The 19,134-nt window shown below is 46.8% G+C and overlaps 1 protein-coding gene across 31 annotated transcripts in view; it reads left to right on the forward strand.

Moving 5' to 3' along the window:
* Window positions 1-19,134, forward strand: part of nrxn1a (neurexin 1a) — a 2,579,010-nt gene that overhangs the window by 459,657 nt on the left and 2,100,219 nt on the right. For 29 of the 31 annotated variants that reach the window (XM_072507900.1, XM_072507883.1, XM_072507882.1 and 26 more), the window contains one exon: window positions 12,131-12,160. The exons of the other annotated variants lie outside the window; for them this stretch is intronic. In XM_072507900.1, the coding sequence (XP_072364001.1) occupies window positions 12,131-12,160 (30 nt within the window). The remainder of the gene's footprint in view (window positions 1-12,130; window positions 12,161-19,134) is intronic. 31 annotated transcript variants of the gene reach the window in all.

Genomic DNA, 19,134 nt, shown 5'->3' on the forward strand with positions numbered 1-19,134 from the left:
GGTCAGAATTAGAGGATTGCAGAGAGCTGGAGGATGTTACAGAGATAGAGAAGGATGAAGCTATGGAGCGATTTGGTTATATTTTAAATTTATCAATTTGGTCTATTTATAATTGACGAGAATACTTTAGCATCAGAGGAAGTTTACCGACAAAATATTTATAACGTTGAGTGGCTGTTTTATGCAATGTAATCACGGCAATGCAAAAGGCATCGTAAACAATGGCTGCAATTTAACCACCGCATTGTGCCTGGCACTGCTCTGGGCACGGCAGTTAAATATTGGGAAAGGCCAAAATCAACCTTGGCATCGACGCTAATCAGTTTGCTCTCTAACCGGCCCGCTCCGATCTCGCCCAAATATGGTGAGCATAGCGTTAACCCTAATTTTGATTAATTTCCATCTCATTAGCGAGACTGAATTTGAATGTAACGGCCTCCTGGGACTTAATCGGCTCCCCAGTGAGAAATCACACAGGTGTCATTTAGTACTTTTTTAAAAAACATGAAGCTGGCACAGGCTGAAGCGTTCCAGATCGGGAATGCCCCTGGAGTGGGCGGGGGAGGGGGGGTGTGTGGGGGGGTGGAGGGAGGTGGAGGTAGTAAGGGGATTTTCGACCTTGAGGCCTTCAAACTATCTTTAAATATTGTGGAGAACCATAACATGGGCACTACAGCTGCTGCCTGTCTATCCTACGAAAAACATCCAGGAGAGAGTTCTGTTCTTGGCCATATGCTGAACGGCACTTTAGCTCTCTTTAACTGGGGGCAGCATGGTGGCGCAGTGGTTAGCACTGCTGCCTCATGGCGCCGTGGTCCCAGGTTCAAACCCGGCTCTGGGTCATTGTCCGTGTGCAGTTTGCACATTCTTCCCGTGTTTGTGTGGGTTTCATCCCCACAACTGAAAGATGTGCAAGTTAAGTGGATTGGCCACGCTAAATTGCCCCTTAATTGAAAAAAATGAATTAATTTCTATACTCTAAATTTTTTTTTTTTAATTTCTCTTTGACTATGAGCAGCCTCTAGCTTCACAGCTGAAGGCTGTTGCTAATAAGGAATTTGCCTTGTTAGTTTTGAGAGCACTTCACAGCTGCAGGTTGTGCTTGCTGCTTGCTCCTACTGGTGGCTTCTTGTGCCTGGCAGCTGCTGCTGATGTTTCCTTCTTTTCCTTACGCCCTGGTTCTGCAGAGTGACACCAGCCGCATGGGTGCTCCCACCCCTGCACCCCAGCCCTCACCCTCCATCACCGCCCCCCCCCGCCATACCAACCCCCTCAAACCAGCTGCCACTCACCAGTGGGGCATCATGTGGCCCACCCAAGGGCAATGCCCACAGTAGCCCATACAAGGGGCCATGGAGCGTACTGCTGGCATGGGCAGCGACAGTGGATGGTACATCTGGCAGCAAGGAGGTGCACCAGGACCAAAGGCCTCCATGGTGCCAGGTAACAACGGGCCAAGGGTGACAGGATGTTGGAGGGGGGTGGGGGGGACATGCAGGGGCAGAGAGAGTCCGCAGTGCCAACCGGGGCCATCATATAGACCGGGGGACCTGGTTGGGCGTGAGATATGCACCATGCAAACATGTCGGCCCTTCACCCCCTGCAGACAATGGATATTGAAATTCAACCAGCAATGGTGGCCTTCCTCCTGGTCGTCACAGCCCTGGGCATGCACTGCAGCTGTACGAGCTGGAGCTGCTCGAGAGGGAGGAAGCTGCAGCAGTGGAGCCTGCCGCAGAGGAACAGGAGGTAGCCATGGAGGACGGAGAGACGGACTCCCAACAGGTCGAGGAGGAGGTGCAAAGGAGGTGCCACATGAGTCCTCGCGTGTACAGGCAGTGTCTGTCATTTCAGGACCTGCCAGACCGGACATACCGTTGAAGACTCCGGCTGAGCAGGGTGATAGTGCAACATAAATTTGTGATCATGGTGCACCTAGCACCACAGGAGAATGGGGGAGGACACCCGCTCCAGGTAGCTGTCAAGATGATGGCCGTCCTGAACTTTTACGTCATGGGGTCCTTCCAGGCGCTGACTCAGTACGCAGGTGCAACTGCAATGTCACGGAGATCCTATTCGCCCTGACGGCTCAATACATCCACTTCAATGTGGACCGAGCCCACCAGGATGCCTGGGCTGCAGAGTTTGACGCTATCGCTGAGATGCCCCGGGTCCAGGGGCTAATCGACAGGATGCATGCCGCCCTACGAGCACCTGCCAATGACAGGCCCCTCTATCTAAACCAAAAGGGGTTCCACTCGATGAATTTTCAGCTTGTGCGTGACCATCAGATGCTCATCATGCACATCTGCGTCCGATTCTCAGGCAGTATGTACACTGCCTTCATCCAGGCACACTCAACCATCAATTCCCAGCCTGTTCGAGGCGCACCACCTTGCTGGGAGGTTGGCTCCTGGGTGACAGGGGTTAACCACTGCGGTCGTGGCTGATGACACCTATTCGGAGGCCACAGACCGACGTGGAGATGCGCTACAATGACACTCATGCAGCGACCAGGAGCGTGATCGAGCGGTGCTAAGGCATTCTGAGGATGCAGTTCAGGTGCCTGGATCGCTCTGGAGGGACTCTCCAGTTTGGGACTGGGAGGATCAACCACATCGTGGCTGCGTCCTCCACAACGTCGCACAGCAGAGTAGTGACGTGCTGGAGGAGGAGGATGACCAGCAGGCCTCGACTGACGAGGAGGATGGGAGAGAGGATGAGGATGGGCAGGACATGGGGCCCAGGCAGGCATGGGAGGCCGCACAATGTGTGTGCCAGGGCTAAGGCGCACAGGACACTCTGATCACCTTCAGGTTCACCTACTTGGGGGAGGAGGAGGGCTGCCCAGGGACACGGACATTGCATCCCACCCCCAGAACTACTCCCCTCCATGATGCATACCTGCCGCACTATGGGGTGCAGGCCCCTGGGTTGGCAGTAACAGCAAGTCTAGTCCATGGGTTGGAGGATGATGGCGATCCATTCTGCTATGAGCTCTGGTGCCCCGCATCGTTTGACAACATCTGACCCTGCCCAAGGTAGCACTTTCCACCATCCACCTCGGTGATCATAGAATCATAGAATTTACTGTGCCGAAGGAGGCCATTCGGCCCATCGAGTCTACACAGGCTCTTGGAAAGAGCACCCTACCCAAGCCCACACTTCCACCCTATCCCCATAACCCAGTAACCCCACCCAGCACCAAGGGCAATTTTGAACACTAAGGGCAATTTATCATGGCCAATCCACCTAACCTGCACATCTTTGGACTGTGGGAGGAAACCCACGCACACACGGGGAGGATGTGCAGACTCCGCACAGACAGTGACCCAAGCCGGAATTGAACCTGGGATCCTGGAGCTGTAAAGCAATTGTGCTATCCACAATGCTACCGTGCTGCCCTGTATGCGAGCTGGTCATTTCACCACAAGATTCCATCGGTGCTGCGGTGTTCTGGCACCTCCCCTGCGGTAGTCACCGGTATGGGCCCCATCACCTACTCCTTCCTCGGGTTGCTCAATGGGCCCCGGGCTACTCCATGGGATGGGGGCGCATGTGGAGCTAACCCCTGAGTCTCCCCCACCACCTGGCGCAGCCAGTTGTGGAGGCCCTCTGCCGTCTCAACAAAGGTCTGCATGCTCGCTGCCATGGAGCTCAGAGAGTGGACCACCTCCGTCTGGGATTGCGTCACATCATGCTGTGACAGTGCCACCAACGTCTGGGTCTGTGCCACATCAGTCAGAGACTGCACCACCTCCTTCTGGGTGTGCGCCATGTCGGTCAGCACCTGGGTAATGCCATCGATGCCCTGAGCCATGGCACACTATGACTGAGCCACGCACAGGACCATTGCTGCAATGTCCAGGTTGCTCTGGCACATGGCTGCCTGTTAGAGGGCAGCCCTGTCCTGGGCCTTGGCCACCACCTGCACAGATTGTCCCATGCTTTGGACATGCGGATCCATAACCGAACCCCGAACCCCCTAGGCCTCTACCATGGACACCACCCATGGTGTGGGGGTGAGGGTGGTATGCGGATGGGGTTGACATACGTGTCACGGGGAACTGTATCTCAGCGGGGTCTCACTTCCAATAATAATAATAATCGATTATTGTCACAAGTAGGCTTCAGTGAAGTTACTGTGAAAAGCCCCGAGTCGCCACATTCCAGCGCCCGTTCGGGGAGGCCGGTACGGGAATTGAACCCGCTGCCTTGTTCTGCATTACAAGCCAGGTGTTTAGCCCACTGTGCTAAACATGCCCGGCGCTGATCTCCACCCTGACGACTGCAATGTTTTTGTGCTCGCTGACCATGTCCAGGACCCTCTGCTCTGCTGCAGTGAGGGGCCGCTTGTCCGGCATTCCCCCTCCAATATTTTCCCGCTCCCGGCGCTTATGCATGACCTTCTCTTGGGGGGAGCAACAACACAGGAAACGCACAGAGTTAGACAATCCGATGCAAGTAGCCCTAGGGCAGGTGGCTACAGTGGCCAGGGCACCCGCCCATGGCAGCCGGTATGGGTGCCCACATGTGGTGCAACCTAATCACACTTGCCAGCATTTGGCCCATAGCCTTGAATGTTATGGCGTGCCAAGTACGTACCCAGATACTTTTTAAAGGATGTGAGGCATCCCGCCTCTACCACCCTCCCAGGCAATGCATTCCAGACCGTCACTACTCTCTGGGTAAAAAATGTTTTCCTCAGATCCCTCCTAAATCTCCCACCCCTCACATTGAACTTGTATCCCCTTGTAACCGACCCTTCGACTAAGGGGAACAGCTGCTCCCTATCCACCCTGTCCAAGCTCCTCATAATCTTTTACACCTCAATCAGGTCACCCCTCAGTCTTCTTCGCTCCAGAGAAAACAAGCCAAGCCTATCCAACTGCTCTTTATAACTTAAATGTTCCATCCCAGGCAGCATTCTGGTGAATCTTCTCTGCACCCCCTCCAGCATTCTTCCAGTACAGTGGCGACCAGAATTGCACACAGTACTCCACCTGTGGCCTCACCAAAGTTCTGTACAGCTCCATTATGACCTCCCTGCTTTTGTAATCTATGCCCTGATTGATAAAAGCGAGTGTCCCATGTGCCTTTGTAACCTGCCCTTCTGCCAAGGTCCCTTTGTTCTTCGGTGATTCTCCTGTGTTGGCACTGTCAGTGGGCCAATATACAAGACAGGAGAGTGATGATTACTTGCTGTGAGGTAAGCTCTGGTGCTTCTCCCTTATGGCAAAGTCTTGACTACTGTCTTTCTGCGAACAGCGCACTCACACACAACCTCTGAATAGGGTCTGCAGCAGGGGTGCTTGATCTTGGTGTCCAGGGCTGGAAGGAGTGGAGAGCAACGGGGGTGCAGGCAGACATGCTGTGAAGATTAATGTGACAGAGACTTCACATGTATCAGGGGCAACGGGTGCAACATGTTTTAATAGCGAATATTTGGGGCTGGATTCTCCATTTCTGAGACTTGAGTGCTGATGCAGGCTGGGTACGGTGGCGTTTTACGTCTGAAAAAATGGCGCAAAACGGTCACTGATCCCCTGTCTGGTGGGGGGCTAGCAGGCACGCAGCATAGAGCTCCTGGCCCTAGCTGCAGATACGGCTGAAGAATTGCTGGGTCCATGGCCGAGCAGGCGCATGGCGGCGGTCTGCAGAGGCCGTGCAACATACCGCCAGCCGTGTGCGGACCCGGTATGCCAAAAACTGCCCCCCTTTGGCCAGGCTCGCTAGCCCCGGACCATCCCCCCCAGTGCCCCCAGCCCCCGCCAAACCCCCTCCCTGCCAGCGGAACGGCTCCCACCCGACTGTGGCGGCGCTGGATTCAGTCCGCAACTGCCACGCCGGGTTCACGAAAATAAATAGCATGAGTGACCCACGCCATCGGGAACTTGGCCCATCCGGGGCGGAGCATCGGAGGGAAGGCCTCAGGTAATGTCCTGAGGCCGTCCCGACGGCGTGCGGTGTACTCCTAGAGTATGCCGTTTTGGAGGGTGCGGAGCACCACAAAGGTGGCACTGCCCCTGATTTCGGCACCAACGTGGATTCTCCGGCTGATCGCCGAACACGATTTTGGAGTGGGAGACCGGAGAATCCCGCCCTTGACATTTCTAATGCCCCAGCTACGGATGATGCCCCCTCCCCAGTGCCCACTCAGTGATCCCCTCTCTTGATCTTTCAGTCTTCTACTGCGTCCAGGTGTATCCATATGGTGCACATCAGAGGTCAAGGCAGCCTGCAGGTTTGTGTGCCCTCTGGTATTTGATGCCCTTGGCGGACATCCACTGGAGACCTGGAGCTGGAAGGCCTCAGCCTTACTGTTATCACAGGCATCGTCATGCATTCCTGTTCTGCCCCTGCCCTTGAGATCGCCAGTGTCAGAAGCAGGGGATTTGCAAGAACTTGAACCCATCATCGGTGGCAGGTCCTGGGTAGCCTCCAGCGTTTCCTCCTCCTTGACAATAACCGTAGGGCCCTGGGTATCTCCATTGGGATGGAGGGATGGATAGCTGGAATGAGCTCCAGAGTTCTGGCGGCACCCCATTGTCTACACCATGGTGTCGATGCCCACACCGATGTTCCTCAGTGACTGGGCCATGCTCTGCAGTGTCTTGGCAATATCCACATGTGACTGGGACATGTCTCTCAGCGACTGGGATATGATGTTGAGGCCTCAACCATGGTCATCCCAGACTGAGCCATGCCTTGGGCATGACCACTCAAGATGCTGATGTCGTGCTCCAGGTTTTCCACTACGGTACCATCCTAGCAGTGTTGGCCCCAGTGCCAAGCATTGTCAGCATCATTCCAGCATCTGGAGCCTTTGGGACTCCTCAAATCGGCTATGCACTCACTAGAATATCACTGATATCCCCTCCTGAATCTCATGGCTGTGTCCTGTCACCTTCATCAGCTATGGATAACCTTGCCCGGAGGCTCGACATGTGACTGGGATCCAGCAGAGTCCTGGGATCCAGCAGCCCTCCAACTGCTGTCTCCCTTGGACGTTACTGTCTCCACCTGATATGCATCAGCAACTTTGTGGTGCTCACCAGATTGTGCCCCAGAAGCCTGTCCACTAATGTCACCCACTGAGGTGTGCATCTCTTCACTGGTGGAGAGTTCGATGGTGGTCTCCTTGGAGCTTTCCTCTTGAGGTGATTTCTTGGGTGGCGGGGAGAGGAATGACTCCGGATGGCCCGGCCCCATCAGATGGAGATCCTGCGAGACAATGGACATGTGGTCATGAGAGGGAAGGATCATTTTATCTGACATGAACAACTCACTTGAGACAGGTCATCTAGATAAAGGAGCAGTGAATCCTCACCTCTCTGGTGCAGGTCATCCTTGCTCTCAGTCAGTGACTGCTCTCTCCTCGGTCAACATGTGATTTCCAGAGCCCGTTCGCCATAGGGTGAGGACTCAAATATCTGGTACTCCGCCTTGGCCCTTTCACGCTTATTATGAGCTATCTTTTCCTGCACGGATAAAGAGAGAGTATTGTGGGCTTGATAGGTCAGGGGTTGTCTCGAGCATGTGGCATGTGTGGGCACCACAACTGGACATGAAGGGGTTGTGCCGGTGGGTTCCCATGGGTTCTGAGGAGGAAACACGATGACTGGATGTGGGGAGGGTGCGAGGTGTCAGCCAGTGATTTGTGGGGGTTTGGGTTGGGAATTTGAAGGGTGGCAGGTAGAACTGATGCCGAGAGAGGTGGCATCTTAACCTTGCAGCTCGTTGGAGGTCTGTGGTCTTCCGGCATTGATCAGCTCCTCCTTGTCATGCTGCCCACACTGACAGCCCCTGTCACTGCCTCCCAGGCAGTATTAGTAACCCTGCTGCTGGTCCTCTGACCCCCTCATTAAATACGGGCTGTGAACTCACCAACGCAGCCGTCGAGAAACACCCTGCCAATCGTGCACAAAATGACACTTAGAAATTTTCCCGTTAAATCACGCTTTCTATTCCTCAGTGTTTAGTGGCCTATTTAACAAAGGCTACCACAGGTCATGCACATGTATCACTAGAAATATCTGAAACGTAGGTAATGGCTAAAACATTGGAGGGATTTTCTGCCTCTGTTTTCGGCGGGCGGGAATGGCGGAGGGGGCGGAGAATCAAGTGGAAATCCCAAAATCGCATTTACGCCAGCAGAATTTCCGACTTGATTGTCCCTAAGCCCCGTCAGTGACGTAACAGCATTCCTGCCATACAATTCAAGGGGGCCTGATGCCGGCGATTGGTGGGGGTTGGGCGCTGATACTGGTGGCGAGAAAGGGAAGGCAGCCTGATGTTGGTGAGAAAGGGGGGAGGGTGCTCTGTAGCACTAGGGGGGCCCCGATGTCTGAGGAGCCAGGTCTACTGGCAGATTTAGCCCCCTCCCCTTTCGATGTCAGTGCAAATCATGTACTCCTCCAAAAAAATGACTTAAATGGGAAAATCAGATGGGAATTGTGGCAGCTGCACCAATTTCCGTGACTGAAATGACACTTAGTTATTTTTGGGGAAAATTCCGCCCATTATCTCTTTGACAGCGGGACACCCTCTGTCAAGAGCCAAGATTGCTGGTGGGGCAACGTCCTGGGGCTGCCTCCTTGGGTTTTTTTTGACTGTGTGTCAAAACTTATTGTGGGACAAACCAGCAGGGCAGCCAGCGGGCTACACGGTGCTTTCCCAAATGAGTAGACACATGGTCAAAATATGACAAAATTGTGTTTCTGTATAGTTAAACGCTAAATATACACACGTTTGACTTAATCTGTAACCGGCTTGCAATATTATACATCTTTTATGCAATCGTCATTAAAACATTTCAGTGCATCTTAGCAACAAATGCATTTCACTTACTTCAATGAGTTGTTGCAATCACTTTTCCATTATTAAAATAAGCTCCATTATTGATGTAAACTAAATTTTAAAGTTGCTTAATTGATGAAAACAATGTTTACAATGTTAGTCTTGAGCCGGATTATGACATTTTAATAAGGGTGAAAACGATGGCATTTTAATTACAATGCTGAACACTACACATCCTTAGGTATGAAAAATTAATAAGTAAGATTCTCTGTTGTCTCAGTGTAAATACTTGTCAGTTGCACGGATATCCAAACCACAGACATTTTCTGAGCAACATATATTCCTATTTCAGATTTGTCTACATCAAAACAGTAATGTAGTTCATGAAAAAATATGCCAAATGAAAAAACTTCGGGCTGGATTCCCCGTTGCCGGTAGCAGAGTTTCCTGATTCAGCTGAATCCAGCGCTGGGGAAAATACGGTGCTGATCCGTTTCCGATGCTCCAGTACCCCACTGGCGTGAGAGGATGCAACTGGGTCATGATGACCCAGTTGCATCCTATTAACAGGCCGGGCATAATATTCTCTAGTTCCTTCTGATTCTCCAGTCCTCTGGGTTGAGAATCACATGGGCAAGAATTGATGCAGGTCCTGACAAGCATGTCATGACATGGTGGATCTCACGGTGGGCCACGGGGGTAACAAGAAAGTTGCCCCCAAAGTCAATCGCAGGGCCACCCTCCCCCACAATGCAAGACTTGCCCACTCCATCCCCACCAGACACCGTCCTCATCACCACCAACCCCCCCCCCCCCCCCCCCCCCCCCCCAGAAACCCCTTAAATAGAGAGAATCCCCTCCCAAGACCCACCAGAAGAGAGATACCTGTCTGGAATCCCCCCCCCCTCCCCAGAAGAGAGACCCCTCTCTGGAATCCCACTCCCAGAAGAGATACCACTGTCTGGAACACCATCAATTGTCTGGGAGCCCCACAGAAGAGAGACCCATGTCTGGAAGCTAAAGAGCAGTTCAGGCAGAGGCAGTGAAACAAATCACTACTTTGACACCAACCTTGTCAATACACCTGCTGGCTCAGGCAGAGGAAGCAGCACCTGTCAATTCCTGGAAAGAGAACAACAGCCAGCTGGATTCAACCCCCCTCAGATCTCTGATCTGCAAGCCATTCGTTCATTTCTTTTTGATATTGATTTTACCAAGCTGTGATTGGCAGCTTCCATACACATGCAGCTGTCAGCATTGCTTTATTCATCTCCCTTCACCGTTGAGTGACTTTGAAGTGGTCAGCTGTGAAACTAAGTCAATGTTTATAAATATCAAGTGTTGACTGACAGCTCCTGGACCACATCAGAGAGTTAAGTGCTTTCTGTTAGGCTTACAGCTAACCACTTAAAAGTAACTCTGATGAAGGGAGATGGATGAAAAGCACTGGGAGGGGAGGGGATGACCCAGAGAATCGGGGAGTGGGGGTAGCCACAGGACCTCACTATCGGCCAACCTCAAAATGGCGGCCTGATTGCGGGATTCCCGAGGGAATCTCTCGCAATCATCACATTGCAAAAATTTGCATGACTAAGATTTGGGAATCGTTGCCTGATTTACACTCCCAGCATGAACGCAAATCAGGTGCAATTCAGCCCTGGCGGTTGTCTCCCAAACACAGAATCCAGTCCTATATATATTCAACCATAATCAGTCACTTAAATTACCTGTTGGCCTCTTGGAGATTGCATTTCATTCATCAATTGCATTATGCAATTATTGAATGAATGTGCCTTCTTAATATTACCACATTAGCATTCAAAAGTATCTTTGGAAATCATTAAGAAGCTATTGATAACATTTTCTTCATACAAATGTAACTTTCTGATGAAATTCTAGAAATGATAAACCACTCTTGAAAGAAACAAATATTTGCTCCTGTATTTTTAGCAAGTAACAACTTCATGGGTTATACCCCCTCATCCCCCCCCCCCACACCTCACCCCGCCAAAAGAAATCTGGCGAGAACTAATTTGGTACCTAGCAGTGGTTTATTGCCGACCAGTTTTACAGTAAAGGGATGCTTCCTGTCAGTTGAGACAGCAATGTTGGAAGGTTAAACACTTGTCTGATTTGCCACCAATTACCATTTTCAGTCAGTCATAGTTCTTGGCTTCACTCAGCATTTCCTACCAGGTTATTAAATTAGAAGTTAACCCAAAAGGTAAATAATTTTTCAACATTACATTTCCAATCGTCATAGTTTTCCTGGAATAGAAACTGCCAAATTTGTTCTTAACTGTACTTTGGTTCATATCTATTTAAAACTAAAATTAGTTTTTAATATCAACTCATAATTTTCAACAATCCTAGATACTGGAAACATTTTTTGCATGAGCATGTCAAATATTTAAATTCAAATCTAGGGCACAGATATTAACGTTCATTGCTGGATTCAAAATTGGCAGTTGTAGATCAGTGACTATCCATTTTCTTTGCCATTAACCAGTTGAAAGGATCATTATATATGGCATATACAATGGTTATTTGATCTGCTACTACCAATCTTCTGTTCTAAGCTGTAAATGTTTTGATCTATGTTTAGTTCACCTTTAAAAACAGTGACTTAAATAATGCTAATGTTATCAAACAAGACAAACTAATTCTTGTTATTTTACCTATCTCAGCATGAGTTCAAATTTTATGGAAAGCTGGATGACACCATTTTGTACTTGTTTTTCAAAAATAAATTTGCTTCTTTGACAAAATTGCTTCTTAAATTGAATATGACTCCAGTACCAGTCTGGTTTTGAGTTCTAATTGATGTAAAATTATTCAAATTGACACAAGGCAACATTCTGAAGAAAGTTAAAGCAGAAAGATATAAAACAATTTGAAAGTAAATGCTGTTTATAACATCTCTACTCAATGCTTCTATTTTATATTTTTAACCTTAATCATGATGAAAATGTTCCTGAAAATACACATTTCTGGAACAGACAAACAACTTATTGAAACAATTGGCATGTTATGTAGGGCAGAAGGGTGGTCCTGTTACAAAATTACCTTTAGGGACCTCAGTTCTCTTTAATGCAAATTATATGTATGTAGAAAATCTCAGAAATATCCAATGCTATCGGAATCATTCCTTCATTCTTCTGACCTTGTCCCAATGCATTACAACCTGTGGTTGAAAAATGCTTTTTTATTTCCCTGCAATAAAGACATCTAATACAAAGCAGATGTCTGTCACAAAACATTTTTGTCATTGTGACAATACCTTCCCACATGCCCTTGTTCTTTGCTGACTGTGCTCTTGTTTCCCTTCAAGGTCTGGCGCACCTGATGATGGGCGACCAAGGTATGGGTTCCATTCCTTTTTTCCACTGTGCTTCCTTCTTCCCCCCCCCCATTAGTAGTTGTCTTTAAACTTTCTCTAGAAATAATTCTACAAAAGTTTATACCTCCACTTTGGCTGTTTCAAGAAAATCTGTCTTTCTTTATCCTTCTTTTCTTTTTGCACTCGAGTCAAGCTTTTTGCTTTGTCTTTGTCTTTGTGCAAATTAGGAAAAAGTGAGAACAATTAATGTGAAAATGTCAAGTGTTAAAAGTAATTAAAGCAATGTTAAAATTATCTTTGAGTGTACAGCTAGTTTGGAGTGCTTGAAGTCAAGATGTTCCGATTATGCTTGCTTATGTATCAGGTGGTATTGTCACTAATTAGTGCCTGCTCTTACCTTGGAGTGTGATTAAATTGTCACACTTTATTGCAACATGTGTGCAACAGTGTGCTTAAACCATAAACAGAGATGCATGGCTGATTGAAAGTGTGTTATATGCACCTGCCCAGGCTGTTGGAATGCTGGAGAAATGGTTTTGCAAGCAAGTCAACCACATAATTTTCACCTCCACTTACTTTCAATGTCCCTTTTAAGTTGAGTCAGTTAAATCATGGATCTCCAGGTGTTTTGAATACATAAACTTTCAAACAGAAAATTCCCTTCATAACATGGAATTCATGCTTCCATCACAATATAATCATGTTACACCTGTATGTTTACATATTAAATATATTTTTGTTGCTATAATTAGTTGCATTTACATATAACCATGAAACTTATAAATTGTTTCTCTCTTTTTATTCAAATATGCTTACTTCATGGAACCATTCCATCAATTCCATAGGTAAAATTAAAGGTACAAAATGTTTTGTTTTCTTTGGGATAATTAAAAAATATAAAATTAATGGTCATTTATGTATATGGGAAAAGTGGAATTTTATTTGTTGCTGAAGCTTTATGCTGGTTAAATGATGTATGGTTATGATGATGCATTGCATTCCAAGATCTCAAAGGTAAGGCGACTGATATTAATGTTTTTGCCTGTTTATACAGATCATGAGATTCTTACCTGCTTGTTGGACACAATCATTTAGAAAACTAAGAGAAAATTCTCCCTTCATGTTGAAAGATGAAAATGTTTGTCACTTTAATTTTTAGAATATTTCACTTTCTGGGCAAAATCATTCTAATTTTTATGACCAATAACTTGCAACAGAACAAAGTCCCTTATAAAACTCCACAAAGTTTAAATACAATACCACACAATTTAGTTTGAGCAGTTTATTTTTAATTATATTCGGTGGGTATTGAGTTATTACTTTTAGCGTATTTAAATGAGCAAAGGGCAGAGCACTGATTGGGAGAACCTTGGACAAATGTAAATGCTGGATGTTGGATTAACTCAGTTAAAAGATGTTTAGATATCACTCTCAAGATTACAATTCGAAATGAACATGTGGGATAAAGTTTAATATTTTTAAAAATGCAGCTCTTTGAGAGCAAATATACAATTCTCCTGGTAATCCACAGCCTTAGCGAATGAATAGCTTGGCTTTTTGATACAGAAGGTGTAGTGATCTCTGTATGTAGTAATACATGATCAAGTAATGTTAAGCAAGTACAGGCAAATGATCACTAGATGGCCACACTGCCAAGACCTATAAAAAGGTTTTCCCGCTCTTTCCTAGGGGAGAGTGTGTTAGGAATGTGGAGATTACAGAAGGGAATCAGCTAGAGAGAGAAGAAGTTACAGATCTTGGGAAATAGCATTATCTTATTTAATCTATAGATATTTGTTTGTTTACTTGTTCAGTATTGAAGTAAAAGAACTCACTAGTTTATTTCATATTACTCATTACGTAATATAACAGAAGGAGTGAGGAATTAGCTGAACTTAATTATGATGGCACTATGAGTTCTATATTCATGGTCTTAATACGTTTAGCCAGAGGTTTCTGCTAGAAGTGGCTTGTGCGGATCACTTTGGTTAGACACTGGTGAGTGGCTGGTGCTGTCAAGGCATGTGACAATAACCATTCATTATGTTAGGGCAGGGAAGAACCTTGATAAGGAAAACAATAAGCAGTTATAAAATAAAGCTGAATTTGGGGGTTAGACTATATAATTTTGATAGTAATTTGATTTGTGCTTTTGAAATATGTAAATTGCTCACTGTTCACATTTTGACTTGGTTGCTTTTGAGATTTTATTTGGGGAGGAACTGGTTTGTGAGTGGCCTAAAATAGATGGCATACTCAGAAGCCAGAAGGGAAGCAAACCTGGCCAATTTTAATTGTTGGTTCTTATTTTCATAACACACATCAGTTTCCAAAGTCCCACTCTTGTAAAGTTAATCCAGTGCTAAGTCAAAGAAATCAAAAATTCTCTGATCAGTATTCACTGCTGAACTAGCTGATCTCGGCAAGGTGCATCACAGAATTAATCACTGGGTTGATTCCGTTGATCTCACCCATCCCTTGGTTAGGGAAGAGAAAATTGGTTATCGTTCCCATCCCTGGTGGAGGTGCATAACTGTGGATGTTAATTGAGGATGGGATGGGCGTGGTGTGATTGACTAATCTGACAGCATTTGTTGTCAAGGTTCACAAATAAATGATCATACTTTGAATGAGGTACTTGAGAGCTGCTAGTACAGTGAAACTGTATCCCAGTATGAGTGAATGACTTCAGAAGGAGGGGAAAGGACTAAGCTGGTAATAAAGGGAAAAAAAGATACGACAGAAGAGATGGATTGCCTCTTAGCTTTGATGGTTGAGTGTTCAGCTCGTAGACCAGTTGTTTATCATCTGCGTTGATGTCATCTCATATGCACTGTAAAACCAAATCTGGATTTCCAGATATTATATTTATGAAGTCATTTTTAGATGAGTGGGTAAAAACATTGGTTTTATGACATGCTTGGTTATCCTACAGTGATCTGACTCTGTCCTGTTCAAATGTTGAGATAGCTTAATGACAGACACAATTAGATCTGTCCAAGGATGTTGTTTCGCATGGAAGACTTTGAGATTGGCTTTCAAAAGGTCTTTGCTTGTAAGTTTGGTAACATCTTTTGTTGCGGATTCCCAAGCTCAACTGAATTTGGAATGTTGCCTTTGGTATGTGGGAATCTTCCATATAGCCAATCCAGCGAAGTTGAACTCTGATAAGCACATTCCCAATACCATATTTGTGGCAAAAACTTTGGTGTTGGGGATTTTGTCCTACCACGTGATGTTATAGATGGATCTTAAGCAGCAAAGTTGTAATGTGCCTTTAGCGTTGTGTCATTCCGGTAGCTTGCCCATGCCTCAAGAGCCATAGACAAGTGGTGTGCAAACCACTATCTGGCAGACTTTAACCTTTGTTTTGTAACAAACTCCATGCTCCCTCCAAATGGGAAGCCTGGTGAATGCTGATCTTGCTTTTGCCAGATGATGGCTGATTTCATCATCCAGCATGGGTTGTTGAACACGGTACTTCCAAGATAGAAGAACGTACGAACTGAGTTGAGGAATGTACTGATTGTGACAATGGAGTCTTGGCATTTGTGACCAAGACAGATTGGTACAAAATCTATCTTTTTCAAACTTTCTGTAAAGCTGAAGCATTTTGGGTCTTGGGCAAAGCAGTCAACAGGTTTCCCTCAGAAATAGTATTACAGAAAAAAGTGCTTTAATTCCTAGTAGAAATGCATTAATGGCATTCAAAGTGATATGAAAATTAACATACAATGAGTTATTTTCTCATTTGAAATTTATAAATATACATCATGTATGCCAACAAGGAAAGGTAATGATTATTTAGCAAATTTCAAGTGAATTCATATAAAATTATATGACAAAATGAAAATATTGCTGTATTAGCGGGCACAATTTTAGGCAGGGTGGGTGGGATCCCCCTCCTGCTCCCCCTCCCCCTCCCCCCTCCCGCTCCCCCTCCCCCTCCCCCTCCTCCTCCTCCTCCCCCAACACCTTCCCCAGCGTTAGCGGTGAACCCACCTGCATGCCATCAGCTCGCGCCACAGCCATTCAATGGCCATTGGGCCCATAATTGGCTTGGGACAGGCCACGCGATGGAAAGCTTCTGGACTATCAAGTGGCTGTCAGCTGACTTATCCCAGCAGCACAATCGGGAGCCGTGGCCACTTCTGGGATTGCAGTAAGCCCCAAAGAAAAGGAACTATGACGTCTGGCCTTGCAAGTAAAGCCAGGGTTTACGGGTTGGCAAGTCTTGGTGAGGTGGGTGTGGGGACCAGGATCACATGTGTGCGAACAGGGATGCAGGCAATGGGTATAATGCCATTATCATGGTGCCCAATTTTACAAACTCCTTGTCCCACCTGTTGTTCGTAAAATTCTGGCCGATGAGTTGAAGGTCTGTTGAACAGTCAGATTAACTTTTACATTCACTCTGTCATATTGATCAGTTGTGGATTTTCAGGCTTAAATTGCAATCAAAATAATTTGGAAATATTAGTCTACATGGGGTATGATTCTGAGTTACTAATAATGTGAGAAATATATTAAATACTTCAACAGCAGCATGTAATTTCTGGTCACAGCGTGAGAATATCTGAGAAGGACATGAATAGAGTGAAATTTGTCATTACGAATGGCACAAAATGGGTTCATAGTGAATTAGCAGCCCATTTTATGTTAAGTTCCAAGGGTAACTCTGCCAATAAGACTAGAAAGTAAATCTTGACTTCTTCAAATCCAGATTCATTCTGTGCAGTAATTAATTCTCCATCAACTCACCCAGTGCCACCTGTATGCCCTTTAAGTCTATAGTGCAGCCTATTTAATCAATAAGTGAAATCTATTGAACAATAAAGCAATGAAAACACCAATTCTTTCTCAAATGCTGGGGAACCTACTCTTCCCTAACATTTTACACTGTGTCCAGATTACCTTTCCATTAACATCAATTATAAAGAAATCTGAACATTGGTTTTGGCCAAGGGTGGTATCATGACCGGTGCAGGCTTGGAGGGTCGAAGGGCCTGTCCTGTACTATAGAATCATAGAATCATAGAATCATAGAAGTTTACAGCATGGAAACAGGCCCTTCGGCCCAACCAGTCCATGCCGCCCAGTTTTTACCATTAAGCTAGTCCCAGTTGCCTGCACTTGGCCCATAACCCCCTATACCCATCTTACCCATGTAACTATCTAAATGCTTTTTAAAAGACACAATTGTACCCGCCTGTACTACTACCTCTGGCAGCCCATTCCAGACACTCACTACCCTCTGAGTGAAGAAATTGCCCCTCTGGGCCCTTCTGAAACTCTCCCCTCTCACCTTAAACCTATGCCCTCTAGTTTTAGACTCCCCTACCTTTGGGAAAAGATGTTGACTATCTACCTTATCTATGCCCCTCATTATTTTATAGACCTCTATAAGATCACCCCTAAGCCTCCTACGCTCCAGGGAAAAAAGTCCCAGTCTATCCAGCCTCTCCTTATAACTCAAACCATCAAGTCCCGGCAACATCCTAGTCAATCTTTTCTGCACTCTTTCTAGTTTATACTATATTGTTATTTGTTCATTGTTCTATATGTAAAATGGGCAGACAGTTCCTATTACACCAGTATTTTGTAAACTTTTTTTCTCGGGACCCACTTTTACCACCAACCAGCCAACTTTCGCAAGCCATGCCGACCAACCTTTGGGACCCACACCGACCAATCATCGTGACCCACGCCAATCAACCTTTGTGACACACCATTTTTTGCTTACCTGAGCCTGCTTGGTCTTCACAATCTCACTTCATTGTAATTCAATGTTACATTTCTGCTTAGAACTTCAACTGATTATTTAAGTTCTCACTGCAGGTAAGGCCCTGGGTCTGGACGGGTACCCAGTGGAGTTTTATAAAATGTTCTCGGGGATATTGGGGCTGGTGTTGTTGAGGATGTTCAATGAGGCAAGGGAAACAGGGGTGCTGCCCCCGACGATGTCACAGGCAACAATTTCGCTGATTCTTAAGCGGGACAAGAACCCGGAGCTGTGTGGGTCCTATAGGCCAATCTCCCTGTTGAATGTAGATGCCACGTTGCTGGCCAAAATCTTGTCCTCCAGGATCGAGGATTGTGTTCCGGACGTTATTGGGGAGGACCAGAAGACGGGGTTTATTAAGGGCAGGCAGTTGGTGGCCAATGTAAGAAGGCTGTTAAATGTGATCATGATGCCTTCGGAAGGTAGGGAGGTGGAGGTAGTGATCGCAATGGATGCAGAAAAGGCTTTTGATCAGGTAGAATGGGACTATCTGTGGGAGATACTGGGATGGTTCAGATTCGGGCGGGGCTTTATTGGCAGGATCAGGTTACTGTATCAGGCTCCTGTGGCAAGTGTACGGACGAATAGGACAACATCGGACTATTTTAGACAGCACCGGGGACGAGACATGGATGCCCTCTCTCCCCACTGTTGTCTGCGCTGGCTTTAGAGTTGTTGGCAATTGCTCTGAGAGCCTCGAGGGGCTGGAAAGGACTGGTCCGGGAAGGGAGGGGGGGGTGGAGCACAGGGTTTCGCTCTATGCGGATGGCCTGCTTCTGTACGTTTCGGACCCAATAGAGGAGATGGAAGAAATCATGAGGATTCTAGGGGAATTTGGCCGGCTTTCGGGGTATAAGCTTAATATGGGAAAGAGTGAGATGTTTGTGGTCCAGGCGAGGGGACATGGGAGGCGACTGGGAGAGCTGCCGTTTAGGTTAGTAGAGGGAAGCTTTAGGTACCTAGGCATCTAAGTGGCGCGGGAATGGCCACGGCTGGGTAAATTGAATCTGGCCGGGCTAGTGGACCAAATGATGGACGATTTTCAGGTGATGGGTCACGCTTCCATTGTCTCTGGCTAGGAGGGTGCAAATGGTGAAGATGACAGTCCTTCCGAAATTCCTATTTGCATTTCAGTGTCTCCCCATCTTTATTCCGTGGTCCTTTTTTGAGTGGGTTAACAGAGTGATCATGGGCTTCGTCTTGGCGGGCAAGA

This window comes from Scyliorhinus torazame, chromosome 1, assembly GCF_047496885.1.
Source record: "Scyliorhinus torazame isolate Kashiwa2021f chromosome 1, sScyTor2.1, whole genome shotgun sequence".
Lineage (NCBI taxonomy): Eukaryota > Metazoa > Chordata > Chondrichthyes > Carcharhiniformes > Scyliorhinidae > Scyliorhinus > Scyliorhinus torazame.